We start from the raw sequence: 16,277 nt of genomic DNA, 5'->3' as shown, positions 1-16,277 counted from the left end.
GCAGGTTCAAGCACGCAAGGCTTGAGCAAGGCACAGGCAAGGCACAGGCAACTAGAAATCAGCCTGTATATAAATCTTGCCCGAGATCGATTGGGCCAATAGGGCACTGAAACCAGCACATAGCTACCCAATGGGAATGGGTTGTGCCAGGCTGGGGCCAGAACACATGCCCTTACCATAGATACAGGGCTGTTTACCAGACATGCATGGTCCTGTCCCCTTCGTTCCTCTTCCCACGTTACTCTGGCTTTCTGCAGGGAGGAGGAGGGAGAGGGGGACCGTGTCTACACACATTAGTGTCTGGGTTTGTGCTGGGGCTGTTTGGCCCTGCCATGGCACTAGAGCAGGGTGGACTTAGATTGGACATGAGGAAGAAGGTCTCCACCATGAGGGCAGTGAGAGACTGGAACAGGTTGCCCAGGGAAGTTGTGGAAGCCTGATTTCCTGGAAGTGTTTCAGACCAGGATGGATGAGGCTTTGAGTGAGCTGACCTAGTGTGAGGCGTCCCTGCCGATGGCAGGGGGTTTGGAACCAGAGGACCCTGCGGGTCCCTTCCAACCCAAGCCATTCTACGACTCTGTCACCCGAGGTGCTACGAGGGCCTGCAGAGGCCGCGCCGCCGCCATCACGCGCCTCTCCCTACAGCGGCGCAAACGGGGGCCCCGGGACTACATTTCCCAGCAAGCCCCGCGGCACGGCGCGCCTAGGCGGGTCGCTGAGGGAGCGGCGCGGTGCCTGCCGGGAGTTGTAGTTCTGGGAGGGGCGGCTGGCGGGAGGACTGCAGGTCCCAGCATGCCCCGCGGCGGGGCGGGGGCGGGCGGGCCCTGAGGGAGCCGGAGGCGGCGGCGGCAGCGGCGGCGATGTCGGTGCAGGTGGCAGCCCCCGCCGTGGAGCTAAAGGAGCTGAGCGGCCCCATGGATAAAGCAGCGGGGCCACCGTGTGAGCCGGTGACCGCTCACCCTCCCGGGCACGCCGTGGCAGCCGCTCAATGCTCGCTGCCGGCCACCGAGCGTGAGGCGGCCCCGGCGGCGCCGTCCTCCTCTTCTTGTAGTGGCGGCGGCGAGAGGCCTCCGTTGAGTGGCTGCCCCGGGTTATCCGCCGCTGGTTTGCCGCTTGGCGCTGCCAAGGTGCCGCAGGCTTCGGCCATGAAACGGAGCGACCCGCACCACCCCCAGCACCGGCACCGAGACGGCAGCGACAACGGCAGCGGCTCCGCGGCCGAGGCGCTCGTCAGCCCCGATGGCACCGTCACCGAGGCGCCGCGCACCGTTAAGAAGGTAACGGGGAGAAGGAGGGGAACAGGGGGAGAACAGCCGCATAAGGGCGTGGGGACACTCACCCCACACCGTGGCATTGTGACATCCGTCACGCTGAGTGGGACCCCGCCACCCAACCGCGACGTGCCCGCGGGACACACATGCTTCCACCAGGACATCTGTGAGGGACACAGACCTTCCCCACCAACCCAGACAGCCCGGACACACACCCACACAGAGTGTCCCACAAGGACATTCTTGGTGACCCTACAACCCCACCGGGAGACACGCAGACACCCAACCAGGAGACGCGCAGACACCCCATCAGGACGGGGGGGAGCAGTCGCAGTGCTTGCAGACGTGGTGCTGTCTCTCTGGGCAAGGACCGTGATGCTGTGGGGGTCCCTGGTATGCGTGGATGGAGTGTGTCCCACGGTACTTGTGTGGCCGTGGGGCTTCTTCTATGGCCCTGGAGCCGCTCCTCTGCCCATGGCTGTGTTTTGGGGACACACTTTCACTGCCGTCGTGGTGTCCCATCCACTCCTTGCATCCCGATGGCCAAGTATGAGGTGTAGACACTGGCTGTGGACGTGCCCATGGATGTTTGTGACCAGTGTGATGCTGTCCTGTGAATCCCTGTCAGATGTATGTGTGCCTGGAGTTGTGGTGGCTTCATAGGATATGTACTTGTGTCCACCAAGGGGTGTAGGTGCAGCCAGGGGTGTCTACTCCCCAGTTCTGCACACCCAGCTGCCTGTGGGTGTTTGCAGGAGCCATGGGTGCCAGGTGCGTGAGCTCTTGGGTGTGTGGAAGTTCACATCAGGTCCATGTCCCCAAGGTTATCTGCTCCCTTGGAGATAGGACTACATACCTGATAAGAACATAGACATTGGTACTATTAATGCTGTTAGCATGCCAGGTGTAGCCAGCGTGGGTACTGGGTGGGTCTGCCTGAGGTACCCCATCCTCAGGGTGCCCCTCTCTTGCTCTGTGCCCGTTGTGGTGGGTGCGTGCTCACCAGTAAGTGCGTGTTGGGTGTGTGCTGGTGGCTGTGGTGTGTAGATGCTGTCCTCTGGAACCATTCCTGTGCTGTGAGAACATCCCTCAGCCTGTGTCTGCTCCATGACACTGCCACACAAGCTCTAGATGTGTAGGTTGTTGGAGTAGATATAGCTCTGAGGTAGATGTGGATGTGGAGGAGAACCTATAGGTGGTTCTCTGTTGTGTTTGCAGTCTCTTCTGTGCTTAGACACAAGGTCTTCATCTGCTATAGGTGTCCATCTGCTTGTGTGTATAGGAACCCACAGATGTGGAGGTGCATGCTCATGTAATGGATATAGAAATGTGCCTATAGACATCTTGGGACAAGTGGTGGCCCTCAGGGGTCCATACTGGAACCAGTGCTGTTCAATGTCTTCATCAATGATATACACAGTGAGGTTGAGTGCAATTTCAGCAAGTTTGCTGGTGGTGCCAAGCTGGGTGGTGTGGTTGATAATGCTGAAGGATGGGATCCATCCAGGGGGCAAGGACAGAATAGAGAACTGGGCTGAGGAGAACCTCATGAAGTTCAATAAGGCAAAGTGCAAGATCCTCCGCCTGGGTTGGGGAAATCCTTGATGGAGATGATGAAATTGAGCACAGCCCTGCAGGAAAGGACTTGGGGGTGCTGGTAGATGAGAAGCCAGCAATGGGCACTTGCAGCCCAAAAGGCAAATAGCAGCCTGGGCTGCATCAAAAGCAGCGTGGCCAGTAGGTTGAGAGAAGTGATTATACCCCTCTGCTCTGCTCTGGTGAGACCTCACCTGGAGTACTGTGTCCAGCTATGGGGCCATCAACACAGGAAGGAGCAGGTCCAGAGAAGGGTCATGAAAGGTGGTCAGAGGGCTTGGAGCACCTCTGTTATAGCAGCAGGCTAGAGAGTTGGGGCTGTTCAGTCTGAAGAGGACTCCAGGGATACCTTTAGGTGGCCTTTCAGGACTCAGAGGGGCTGAGAAGTAGTCTGGGGACAGACTTTTGAGCAGAACCTGTTGTGACAGGACAAGGGATGGTGGTTTGAAACTACAAGAGGGAGAGATGGAAAATGTGAGGGTGGTGAGACTCTGTCCCAGGTTGTCCAGAGAGGTGGCAGGTGTCCCATTTATGGAACCAATCCAGGCCAGATTGTTTGGAACTGTGAGCAACCTGCTTTAGTTGCAGATGCCCCTGCTGACTGCAAGGGGTTGGACTAGATGAGCTTTAAGGTCCCTTCCAACCCAACCACTCTGATTCCATGAAAAAGATGTTTCTCCTCACAGCCCCTTCCCAAAGCCCAGCTCTGTCTGACAGAGGAGCTGGGTGTCAGACAACACATTTGCATCACTAAGCCTAGGAGAGAGGGGACATGGATGGTGTGTGATGGGGTCATTATCTGGAACAGCTTGAAAGCATCTGAATCCCTTTCACTGCAGGGAAGAAGAGGGAAAGCTGCCAGGCTTTGGGGAGAAACCTTGCTGCTGGTGAAACCCCAAAGCTCTCCAGCTGGCTCTCTGCACTGATTTTGATGAGGAGATGACAATCTGGTTGCTAAAGGCAGCAAGATGCAGTGATGGAGGAGATCTGGGAGGACAGACTGTTCTTCTTCTTTCCTGCTTGTGCTGTTGCTTTCCAGTGACTCCAGCACATGTTCCCAAGACGTGACTGGTGTCCTTACTGGATTTACAAACCCCAAGTCCTTTCCCTTCCACTGATACTTTGGAAGTCGTGGTATTGAAGCAAAACACCAGATTTGGTGGCCATAAAATTGTTCCCAGCCCTGTGAGCGAAAAATCGGGCACACAGAGCCAGAGCATCTGTTGAAAGGAGCCTTAGGATGAAAATAAGCCTCAAAGAAGCAGATCTTTTTAGTCATATCCAAGAGAAATTTGCTTTTTAGGACCTGGAATAAAGGTAAAGGTCTAGCTAAGATCATTTGGACATTAGGAGGAACTGCTCTGGGCGTTAGGAGGATGCTGTTCACAATGAGGGTGATGGAACACTGCAGCAGGTTGCCCAGAGAGGTGGCAGAGGCTCTGTCCCAGGACGCATTCAAGGTCAGACTTGATGAGGCCTTGAGGAGCCTGATCTAGTTGCAGATGTTTCTGCTTACTGCAAAGGGGGGTTGGACAAGATGACCTTCAGGGGTACCTTCCAACCTGATGCATTCTGTGATATCTGAAGTGCATGAGGAAGACTGGGCAGCAGCTCCAGGGAGGTTGTTCTTCCCCTCTGCTCTGTGCTGCTGAGGCCACAGCTGGAGAACTAGGTCCAGTTCTGGGCTCCTCAGTCCAAGAGAGACTGGGAGCTACTGGGAAGAGTCCAGTGGGGGCTGGGAAGCTGCTGAGGGGCCTGGATCATTGCTGTGAGGAAGGATGAAAGGCTGAGAGCTCTGGAGCTGTTGGGCCTGGAGAAGAGCAGCCTGAGAGGGATCTTGTAAATGCTCAGCAAGAGCTAAAGAATGTGTTGAGGGCAACAGGATGGGACCAGAGTCTTGTCAGTGATATCCAGTGACAAGACAAGGGACAACTGGAACCTAGGAGGTTTCATCAGGAGAAATTTGTTGGCTTTCAGGGTGTTGGAGCCCTGGAGCAGGCTGCCCAGAGGTGTTGTGGCCTTTGCCATTATGACCTGGGCAAGTTGCTGTGGGTGGCCCTGCTTTAGCAGTGGGGTTGAAATAAATAAGCTGTAGAGGGCCCTTCCAAACCCACCATGCTGGGATTCTGGGATCATACCAAATGTGTAGGGAAGCAAATGAACCTGGAGCTCCTGGTGTTTGCCTGTGAGAACAAAACCTCAGGAGTGTTGACTGTTTTTCGTATGAAATGTGCCGGCTTTTCTGGTTGGGTTTTTCCTTTCCTTGAGGTTGTAACATGAAGCCCTTGTGCCACCAATCACTGATTTCCTAGTTCTGCTGAGTGCTCACTGCTCTCCAAAGCCTTGTTTTTGTTTCTTGGGGTGGTGGCTTCAGGTCGTTGTGATATCACAGCTGAGGTACAAGTCTCTTGCACCTTTGCTGGTAGGAGAAGTGATGGTATGCCTACAAACCCAGAGCTCAAAGCCAGGTATGCTGGGCTTGTTCTTCTCACACCCAACAAAGTGATTCCCATCAGATCAGCTTTTTCTTCTGTTTGGATTCTCCCTGTAGATCCCAGGAGATGCCTGGAGGACCTTAGTTCTGAGATGACCTCAGACGTGGCTTTTGTGGTTAACTCTGACCAATGGATGTGGCCATGACCTTCATGTACTTCTACACAGTAGATTTAGCCCACCCTTGGTTGTCTTATGCTGTGCCAGACTTGGATGCCTCTGAGAAGGGCTGGTGAGCAGGTCTTTGACCCATGTCCTGGTGGCCTGAGCTTCAGATCATCTCCTGACCCTCTCCCCATCCCTTCCTGCCAGGTTCTGATGTGGCCCTGAGATGAGGCTGCTGAAAGAATTCAAAGTGCCTAAAATCCCTCACTTTGAGTTAGTTTTCTGTCATTCTCTTCAACATGAGGTGAAGAAAGAGCCAGGAATGGTGCAGGTCTGGTGTGGGGAGGATGTTGGTGGCAATTGGAAGGACAGAAAAGCCCCTTCAGCAGCAGCAGCTGGATACTGGATCAGCTTGGTTGTGCTGTGAGTCTACACGTTGAGGTGCTGCCAGCAGCTGTTGGGTGACTCAGGAGATGTGTGCTTGGTTCTGTTGTCTGCAAGGTGAACCATGGGGCTGAGGTGTCCTGGGCTAATCTTAACCCGTGGATGTGAGTCAAGGCCTTGAGTCATGGGGAATTGTTTATGGTTTTGGGATGGCTTGGTGGCTTTGGAGGGGTGGGTTTGTGTTTATTCTTCATCTGTTCCTAGCTCAAAGCAGCCCGGGGGTGCAGAACTTCTGGAGATGTTGTGGTTAGGGTGGGAACCAGCAATGAGCTGTAATTAAGGCTCTCAGACTGGTGATTTGGATGATGCAATGATGGCTCTGCAGGGGCTGGTTGCAGGCCTGTAGCTTGTGTTCTCCAGAGGTCAGTGCTGGGTCCAGTCTTCTTCAGTATTGTCAACAGCATGGATGAAGGAACAGAGTGTACTCTCAGCCAGTTTGCTGATGGTACCAAACTGGGAGGGGTGGCTGACACCTCATCAGGCTGTGCTGCCGTTCTGCCAGGCTGGAGAGCTGGAGGAGAGGGACTTCATGAAGTTCAAGCAGGGCAAGTGTTAGGTCCTGCACCTAGAGAAGAACAAGCCCATGCACCAGTACAGGTGAGGAGTGACCTGCTGGGATGCAGCTCTGTGGAGAAGGACCTGGGAGTGGTGGTGGTCAGCAAACTCTGAGAGCCAGCAATGTGCCCTTGTGGCCAAGAAGGCCAAGGGTCTCCTGGGGGACACCAAGACGAACATGGCCAGCAGGTCGAGGGAGGTTCTCCTCCCCTTCTACTCTGCCCTATGGAGGCCACAGCTGGAGAACTGGGTCCAGTTCTGGGCTCCCCACTTCAAGAGAGACTGGGAACTACTACTGTAGGGAGTCCACTGGAGACTGGGAAGCTGCTGAGGGGCCTGGAACATCGCTGTGAGGAGGAAAGGCTGAGAGTCCTGGGGCTGTTGAGCCTGGAGAAGAGCAACCTGAGAGGGAATCTGACCAGTGCTCAGCAAGAGCTAAAGGGTGGAGGGCAAGAAGATGTGTCCAGATTCTTGTCAGTGGTGCCCAGTGAGAGGACAGTGGGCAGTATCTGGAACCCAGGAGCTTCCCTGAGGAGTAACTTGCTCTCCTTGCTGGTGGAAGAGGCCTGGAGCAGGCTGCCCAGAGATGTTGTGGTTTGTCCTCCTCAGGAGAGATTCCAGCCCCGCCTGGCCATTGTGATGCTGGGCAAGTTGCTGTGGGTGACTCTGCTTTAGCGGGGGGATGGACTAGACGATCTGCAGAGGTCTTTTCCAACCCCCACTGCGGTGAGATTCTGGGATTCCATGCCCCTCTTTAGCCCAGAGAAGAATTCACACCTGAACAGACACACTCATTCACTTGATGGTTGTTAACTACTTGGCAAAGGAGTCTCAGAAAACGGTCCTGCACCATACTGAGAACTTCAAAGGCCAGCAGTTGCAGTGAAGTTGCACACATGAAGCCCACACCAATTTCCCAGACAACAGGTTGTCTTTTTGGTTTTGGTCCCAGCCACTCGGCTCCAAAATCTCAACTCAGTTTTTGGATTTCCAGCTGGCTCCCCAGAATCATTCAAAGGCAGGTTTGAGTGGTGGGAGGGCATTGGTTTGCTGGTGGTGTTGGTTTGTTTAGTTGGCTGGACTGGAACATAATCACCTTTGCAGTGCCAGTGGCCATGGAGAGCTCTGGATTTTCTCTGTGGATAGAGCAGGCCGGATGCAAAGATCCATGCTGATGAGCTGTGCATCCTTATGTGGTGCCACTGCTGGAGCATAACCCCTGAAGCTCCTTGTAACGTTTGCTTTCCACAACTCCCTGAAAGGAGGTTTGAGCCATGTGGGGGGAGCCAGAAGACTTTCTCTTCCCTACTTCCCCCTTTCTCAAAGCCTCTTCCCACCCCAGAGATCACAGAATTGTAGAATCACAGTGGTCCTGTGCTTTGGTAGATCACTGATCCATGGAAGATCTTCATCTACTCAGTCAGTTTATGTCTCTGGTATGGCCACACTTTCAGTACTGGGTTGAGTTTTGGGCCCAAGAAGGACATTGAGGTGCTGGAGCAGGTCCAGAGAGGGGCAGTGATGCTGGTGAAGGGTCTGGAGAACTTGTGAGAAGTGGCTGAGGGACCTGGAGTTGTTCAGCCTGGAGAAAAGGAGGCTGAGGGGAGACCTTCTGGTTCTCTACAACTCCCTGAGAGGAGGTGGGAGCCAGGGTTGGTTTCTTTTCCCAAGGGCACGAGGAAAGGGTCTCGGGTTGTCCCAGGGGAGGCTTAAGTTGTACATCAGAACAAACTTCTTCACTGAAAGGGTTCCCAAACACTGGCATAGGCTGCCCTGGGAGGTGGTTGAGTCCCCTGCCCTGGAGGTGCTTAAAAGCTGCAGAGCTGTGGTGCTGAGGGACATGGTGTAGCACCAGACTTTGGTAGAGTTAGAGAATGGTTGGACTCGATGATCTTAAAGGTCTTTTCCAACTGAAACTGTGGTTGGTTGGTGGAGTGATGCTGACGTCAAACCAAATGCCTGGTGCTCAGCAGCCCGACACATCATCTGACTGCTGAGCTGTGCTGGGAGGTTTTGTTCTGCTGTGGCTAGAAATTACTCTTCTGTGTCTTCCCTCCGTGCTGGCTCTGACCTGGACCCCCAGCAGCTGCCATCAAACTGACCTTGACCCGCCATGGATCCCACCACCTGCTCCCCGCGCTTGGCTCTCCCCTCCTCACCACGCCTCGAGCCCTCCCCACCTTCCCACCTCACTTGCTGGGGCAGAAGGATTTGGTTTGCCTCATGAAGGATTTCCTGCATGTCTCTGTGTCCATTTTCTGTGTCCTTCCCCTAACTGCTGGTGATGACTGGTGCTGGGTAATAAATTCTCCTTCCCCCCCCAGGCTGAATTCCCAGGCGCCGGCTGTGCTCCGTAAGGAGCAAGGTTTGGATGCCGCCATGCGAAATCTCAGCATAGGAAGCCATCTTCTTTTATTTCTGTCTGGTGTTCTGCATCTGTCTCCTTTTGGCTTCATTGTAGAAGGTGCCTGATGTGGTGTTTTGTGCAGTGATCAGGATGTCAGCCGTGGGGGATGAGGGCTGGGGAGCAGAAAAAGGAGCAAAGGAGAAATGAGGAAAATGATGGTAGTGAAATAGGGCTGATGCAGGAAGGAGGAGCTGGGATGTGGGTCAGGAAGGTCTGAAACTCTTGAACTAGGAGTGGCAAACTCAGATTTAGCTGGGAGGCTGCTGCACAGCAATATGCCCTTGTAGCCCAGAAGGCCAAGGGTCTCCTGAGGGCATCAAGATGAATATGGCCAGCAGGTCGACGGAGGTTCTTCTCCCCCTCTACTCTGCCCTATGGAGGCCACAGCTGGAGAACTGGGTCTGGTTCTGGGCTCCCCAGTTCCAGAAGGACTGGGAAGTAGTGAAGAGAGTCCAGTGGGGGCTGGGAAGCTACTGAGGGGCCTGGAGCACCTCTGTGAGGAGGAAAGGCTGAGAGCCCTGGGGCCATTGAGCCTGGAGAAGAGCAGCCCCAGAGGGGGATCTGATCAATGCTCAGCAGGAGCTAAAGGGTGGGGAGCAAGAGGATGTGTCCAGACTCTTGTCAGTGGTGCCCAGTGACAGGACAAGGGGCAGTAGGCACAAACACTTCTTTGGTGTGAGGGTGATGGAGCCCTGGAGCAGGCTGCCCAGAGATAACGTGGTTTGTCCTTGTCTGGAGAGCTTTCAAAGCCAGCTGGCCATTGTGACCCTGCTGTTCGGGCTCCTGCTTTATCAGGGGGTTGGACTGGATGATCTCTGGAGGTTCCTTCCAACATCTGCTGTGCTGGGATCCTGGGATCCAACCTTTCCCTCCACTCTCCTGTGAAAGCACAGCTCCCAGTGACTTCATCTGGAGCTGTGACTGCTCAGGTCTGGATCAGGAGCCGTGAGAAGATGATGATCTTACAGCTCATGGCCACATGTGAAGACATTCCTGCAGGTGCCTTACATGATGTTGCTGAAGACAAGCCCCAACAGACGTGGGCAGCCCCATGTCTGGCTCTGCACATGCTGCATTGGGCAGATCTGAATCACTTGACCTCTTGTTCTCTTTGGGATGCATCAGCAGAGCTTCATGCACGAGCCAGTGCTGCTGTTGAGCAGCTTCTGGACCAGAGCTGGCTGTTCTCCCTCCAACTTCAGCTCCTGTCTGTCTGCCCCTGCCTGCATAGACTTGCCTGGAGCAACCTTGGCAGGGAAAAATGCAGAATTTAAATAGATGGGGCAGCATTTGGCAACCTAGCCCAAAGCTGCTCTTCTTGAAGTCTCCTGCCTCCTTCTCTGGGCACTTGGCAGCTTCCTTTTTCATGAAGGGGGCTGTAGGAGAGCTGGAGAAGGTGACAGGATGAAGGGTGATGGCTTCAAACTAGAAGCAGCTTAGATTAGACATTCATAGAAGCATAGAATTGTTTTGCTTGGCAAAGTCCTTTAAGATCATCAAATCCAGCCTTCAACCCAACACCACCACGGCCACTAAACAGTGTCCCAAAGTGCCACATCCACACATTTCTTGAACACCTTCAGGGAAGGTGACTCCTCCACCTCCCTGGGCAACCTATTAGGAAGAAGTCCTTCCCCATGAGAGTGGTGAGGCACTGGAACAGATTGCCAAGAGAAGTCATGGAGGCTCCAAGCCTGGAAGTGTTCAAAGCTAGGCTGGATGAGGCCTTGAGCAACCTGGTCTAGTGGAAGGTGTGGGGCAGGGGGGTTGGAATTAGATGATCTTTAAGATTCATTCAACCCAAACCATTCTAGTATTCCCACTAGCAAAGCCCAGCCCTAAAACCATGTTCTGTCAACTGATGGAGAGAGGTTCTTCTGAAATCAAGTTTCTGTGCACTTTTTTCACAGGAAGAGAAGGGTTGGAAGGGACCTTTGGAGATCATCATGTCCAACCCCCCTGCTAAAGCAGGGTCACCTAGAGCAGGTGACACAGGAAACCACCTTCAGGTTGAATGAACAACCCTCATTCTGGGACCTTGCATTTTTGGTCAACTTTCCAACTTTTAATATTTCCCAAACAGCATTTTTAGCATCTTGCTGACCATACTTGAATCACCAGGGTGGCAGTGGTGGAACTCCAGCTGTTTCTTACTCCTGATAGGGCCTTAAATAGGCAGCTGGTTGCATTTTCTAATGAGTGTCAGAGAGAAAAGTCAGTTGGAAAGATGAGTTGGTGACCCAGAAGTGCTGAACAACTTCACATTTTAGTCCAAAAAGCAAGGATTTAAAATTAGAAGCTGTCCTTGTTGTTTGCTTCTCAGAGTTGAAGAGATCCATGTTTAATCCTGGAGTTGGCTGAGAAAGCCCAGGGAATGGCCTGTTCCTGGAGAAATGACTCAAGACCCAGTTTAGGAGAACAATTTTCTGCTGTTCCTGCTGCTGTCTGTTCCCACCAAGCTCATCCTCCAGTTACCCAGCAGTTTGCTGAGTCACAGTTGGTGTTTTCTTCATCACTTTTGTTTATGGAGGTGGGGAGATCTGCTTGGAGCCCTCTCGGTATCGACCAAATTCAGACTTATTATTTGCAGGATGCACCACCCTATGTTTGGTGTGGATTTCATGTTGGGAAATAACAACATTCTCCATGCAACAAGGTCACCATGAGTCAGTGACGTGCCCCCATGGTTAAGAAGGCCAATTGTCTTTTGGAGTGCATGAAATATGGCCAGCAGGTCGAGGGAGGTTCTCCTCTCCCTCTACTCTGCCTTAGTGAGGCCACAGCTGGAGGAACTGGGTCTGGCTCTGGGCTCCCCAATTCCAGAAGGACTGGGAAGTAGTGAAGAGAGTCCAGTGGGGGCTGGGAAGCTACTGAGGGGCCTGGAGCATCTTTGTGAGGAGGAATGGCTGAGAGCCCTGGGGCTGTTGAGCCTGGAGAAGAGCAGCCCCAGAGGGGATCTGATCAATGCTCAGCAAGAGCTGTGGAGCTTAGGGGGCAAGAGGATGTGGCCAGACTCTTGTCAGTGGTGCCCAGTGACAGGACAAGGGGCAACAGGCACCAGTGGGAATCCAAGAGGTTCCATCAGGAGCGGCTTGTTGGCTGTGAGGGTGGCAAAACCCTGGAGCAGGCTGCCCAGAGAGGTTGTGGAGTCTCCTTGTCTGGAGAGCTTCCAACCCCCCCTGGCCATTGTGATGCTGGGCAAGCTGCTGTGGGTGTCCCTGCTTTATCAGGGGGTTTGGACTGGATGATCTCCAGAGGTCCCTTTGAACCTCTGCCATTCTGTGTCTCGCTGTGTGTCTCCAAACGAAGGTGGTTTAGAGGTGCTTTAATCACTGCTGTGAAGACTTGCTGAAAATATCTGCAGCCTTAACATGGAAAATCTTATTTCAGGCTTAAAGTAGAGGACTCAGGAGGGTGGTTTGTAACAGTCTCAGCTTGCCTGCTGTAATCACTTATTTCCTAACCTAAGCTTCAATTTTAGCTGGTGAGGGCAAAAAAATAAAATCCCAACTCCAGGGAGGAGAACAAGCAAGCAACAAAATAAATAGCAGAAAAACTGCTGATGTCCCAAATTCTCCCTAATTTTTTGTTGGCTGACTTTGGAATGTGTTTAAATAATGCAGAGATGAGCATAATTAGAACCAATTAAGCTTCAAGATGAGAAGCCTGGGGAGGGCAGCTGTGTTAAACTACATCTCCTTGCCTTCAAGTCTTGTTCTGCCTTGCTGGATGACCTCTCCCAGTGCTGCTGGTGTGCACAATTTCCATCAAAGGGGTGCTACTAGGAAGAAACTCTTTACAGTGAGGGTGGTGAGACACTTGAAAGGGCTGCCCTGGGAGGTGGTTGATGCTCCCTCACTGAAGCTGTTCAAGCCAGGTTGAGGCCTTGAGCAACCTGGAATAGTGGAAGGTGTCCCTGGAGGGGTTTCAAAGCCATGGAGATGTGGTGCTGAGCAGCATGATTTAGTGGTGACCTGTCAGTACTGGGTTCACGGTTGGACTTGGTGATCTTCAAGGTCTCTTCCAGCCAGAAGCATTCCATTATTCAAGTAGTCCTGCCTTCAGGATTCCCAGAGAGAGGATCCAGACTGGCTCTGCTCAGCAGGAGGAGCTACATCCTCATGTGTTTGGTAACTCATTTGTCCTTCATGGAGGAATTGATTTAGGAGTACAGGTGGAACAGTATAGAATTTGTCTTCCCTGGACTAGCTATGTTGGAGCCCCCCTTATGTTATTTTCTAGGCCTGAAGCCCCAGCAAAACACAAAAACAGCTTTCAGGGAATACCTGTGTCTGGACTTAAGGTCAACTTTGGGTATTTCAGGTAGGTTTGGATTACAGGGGAACATCCAGTGAAAGCTGGAAAGTTGCTGAGGGGCCTAGAGCATCTCTGTGGGGAGGAAAGGCTGAGAGCCCTGAGGTGCTGAGCCTGGAGAAGAGCAGCCTGAGAAGGGGTCTGATCAATGCTCAGCAAGATCTAAAGGAGCTGTCAGGAGCGAGAGGATGGGGGCAGACTCTTGTCAGTGGTGCCCAGCAACAGGACAAAGGGGCAACAAGCACCAACTGGCACCTAGGAGAGGTGATGGAAGAGCAGCTCGTTGGCTTGGAGGATGGTGGAGCCCTGGAGCAGGCTGCCCAGAGAGGTTGTGGAGTCTCCTTGTCTGGAGAGCTTCCAACCCCACCTGGCCATTGTGATGGTGGACAACCTGCTGTGGGTGTTCCTGCTTGAGCAGGGGGGTTGGAATCGGTCCCCAGAGGTCCCTTCCAACTGTCACAATGCTGGGATTCTGGGATAAGAAAGAGAGACTTCTAGGAACACTTCCCTGAAGAAACCAGGTTTTGGTGGCTTTTTTTCACCCTTTTTTCTTCTTCCTTTTTTCCCCCTCTCCCCTCTTTTCTTTGGTGTCAGCATCCCCTGCAATAATCCAGGCTTTTCAGCCCGTGTAAATTGGGTTATTCAGTGCTAATGTTATGCAAGATTCCTGATTAGTGGTGTGGAGTTAGGAGTTGTGAGACTACTTGGAGCTAGGATGGAATTAAAGTCGCCCTGGCAACCATTATAATTAAAATAGGGCCTCCTCTGGAAGCTGAGGCTGTGCCTGTCCCCTCTGCACATTGCCTGCATTCATCCCTGCCCTCTGCTCCTCACCCTCTTATGTAAAACCTCAAATGTCCCGGCACTTGGGGTGACCCTACTGGTTTTGAGTGCATCCTTTGTCAGCTCTCAGCCTCCCCAGCATGCTCTCCTGTGCTGCTTTTTCACTCAACAGCCAAAGCTGTCAGATCCTCAGGTTCATTCCTGAGATGTTTCTGAGCTGTTAGTTCTCTGATTTGTTCTTTAGATCTTTCTTTCCCTTATATTTTGCCCTTATTCCAAGAAGGACATTGGTGGTGAGGGAGGTGGAGTGGGCCCAGAGAAGGGTAACAAAGCTGCTGTAGGGTCTGGAGAATCTTCTGGTTGGAAGAGATGATGGAGTCCAGTCATTGACCCAGCACTGCCAGGTCACCAATAAACCCTGTTCCTCAGCACCACATCTCCATGGCTTTGAAGCCCCTCCAGGGATGGGTACTCCACCACGGCCCTGGGCAGCCTGTATCAAGGTTTGACAACCCTTTTGGGGAAGAAAACAAGGAGAAGGGTCTGGAGGACTTCTGAGGAGCAGTTGAGGGACCTGGGGTTATTCAGCCTGGAAAAAAGGAGGCTGAGGGTAGACCTTCTGTCTCTCTCCACTTCCCTGAAAGGAGGTTGGAGCCATGCTGGGGGTGGCTCCCAAGTCTCTTCTCCCAAGTAATAAGTGATAGGACAAGAAGAAATGACCACAAGTTGACCCAGGGGAGGTTTAGGTTGGACATGAGGAACCATGTCTTCATGGAAAGGGTTGCCCAGGCTGCCCAGGGCAGTGGTGGAGTCCCCATCCCTGGAGGGATTTCAAACCATGTATTTGTGGTACTGAGGGACATGGTTCAGTGGTGACCTGGCTGTGCTAGGTTAATAATTGGACTGGATGTCAAGGTCTCTGCCAATCAAAACCAATCTGTGATGTTTGTGCTGGCTCTGGCTGTGAATTCAAGGATGGGAGCCCATCATGTGCTTCTGCTGGAAGCTCTGTTCCTCCTGGGTGTGAAGGCACCATAAGGACACGATAACGAAGCCATCAGCACTGGGAAATGCTTCACACACAACCTTTAGTTTGTAAACACCTTGCAGACAGCCTGCAGCCCATCATGTGTGAGCTGAACATGGTCCAAATCCATCCAGCAGTGGGAGTAAAAAGAAAAGGAGGGAAGAGAAATATCTAAAGGAGCTTCAAATCCTGCTTGAAATTCTTCTGTTGCTCAAGAGGTAGAGGAGAAGTCCCAAAAAGCCCTCTGTGTGGTGAATGCTGTTGGAAGAGGGCTTGTGTGAAGGGGCAAGGCAATGGAACTGGCAAGGAGGAGAAAGGGGGAAGTTGGATGAGTCTGTGGGGAGCCTTCAGCAAGGAAAATCATGTTGGAGTGTGAAGCAATCAAAGAAGGAGTGATGGTGGGCAGATGAATGTCGTTGTGTGGCTGTCACCCAACTCCAGAGCAGCCTGGTGGGTGCCAGAAGAGCTTGGTGTCCTGGCAGCTGAGAATTACAGCAGAGCAGGCTTTTGTTTGTGGTGCTTCTTGGGTGATGTCCTGCAATCATCATTTTCCAGCTTCTGTTTTCTGCCATCTGAGTGACCACTGATAAACAAATTTCTGCTGTTAAATGGTGTCCCCAAAGCTGTGGTGTGTCCGGGTGGCACTGAAGATCTGAAGGAAGCCTTCAGAACTGAGCTGGAGAGTTGTCACACAGGAAAACAAGGAGCTGGACCTCTAATAGTTAATCCTCAGTTACAAATGGTGATATGTCCAGGTGGCCAAGAAGGTCACTGGTGTCTTGGCTTGGATCAGCAGTAGTGTGAGTAGCAGGAGCAGGGAAGGGATTGACCCCCTGGACTGGGCACGAGTGAAGTACCTTGAGTACTGGGTTCAGTCCTGGGCCCTTCATTCCAGGAAGGACATTGAGGTGCTGGAACAGGTCTAGAGAAGGGCAATGAAGATGGTGAAGGGTCTGGAGAATGAGAAGAAGGGTCTGGATAACTTGTGAGGAGTGGCTGAGGGACCTGGGGTTATTGAGTCTGGAGAAAAGGAAGCTGAAGTGAGACCTTCTGGCTCTCTACACCTCCCTGAAAGGGGATTGGAGCCGGGTGGGGGTTGGTCTCTCTCCCTAGTGATAGGACAAGAGGACAGGGCTTCAAGTTGCCCCACGGGAGGTTTACATTGGACATTAGAAGAAACAACTTCTCTGAAAGGGTTCTCAAACCCTGGAACAGGCTGCCCAGAGAGGTGGTTGATTCCTGGAGGTATTTAAAACTGTGGAGATGTGGTGCTGAGTGACAT

At 52.7% G+C, this 16,277-nt stretch overlaps 1 protein-coding gene across 1 annotated transcript in view; it reads left to right on the top strand.

Annotated features, from left to right (window-relative positions):
- The first annotated feature begins 817 nt into the window (after positions 1 to 817).
- AHCYL2 (adenosylhomocysteinase like 2) overlaps positions 818 to 16,277 on the top strand; it is an 89,731-nt gene continuing 74,271 nt past the window's right edge. The window contains exon 1 of the mRNA XM_054177989.1: positions 818 to 1,277. Within this exon, the coding sequence (XP_054033964.1) occupies positions 861 to 1,277 (417 nt within the window). The 5' untranslated portion in view covers positions 818 to 860. The remainder of the gene's footprint in view (positions 1,278 to 16,277) is intronic.

Source organism: Dryobates pubescens, chromosome Z, assembly GCF_014839835.1.
Source record: "Dryobates pubescens isolate bDryPub1 chromosome Z, bDryPub1.pri, whole genome shotgun sequence".
NCBI classification, from domain to species: Eukaryota; Metazoa; Chordata; class Aves; order Piciformes; family Picidae; genus Dryobates; species Dryobates pubescens.
This window is presented reverse-complemented; position numbering and strand designations above follow the sequence as displayed.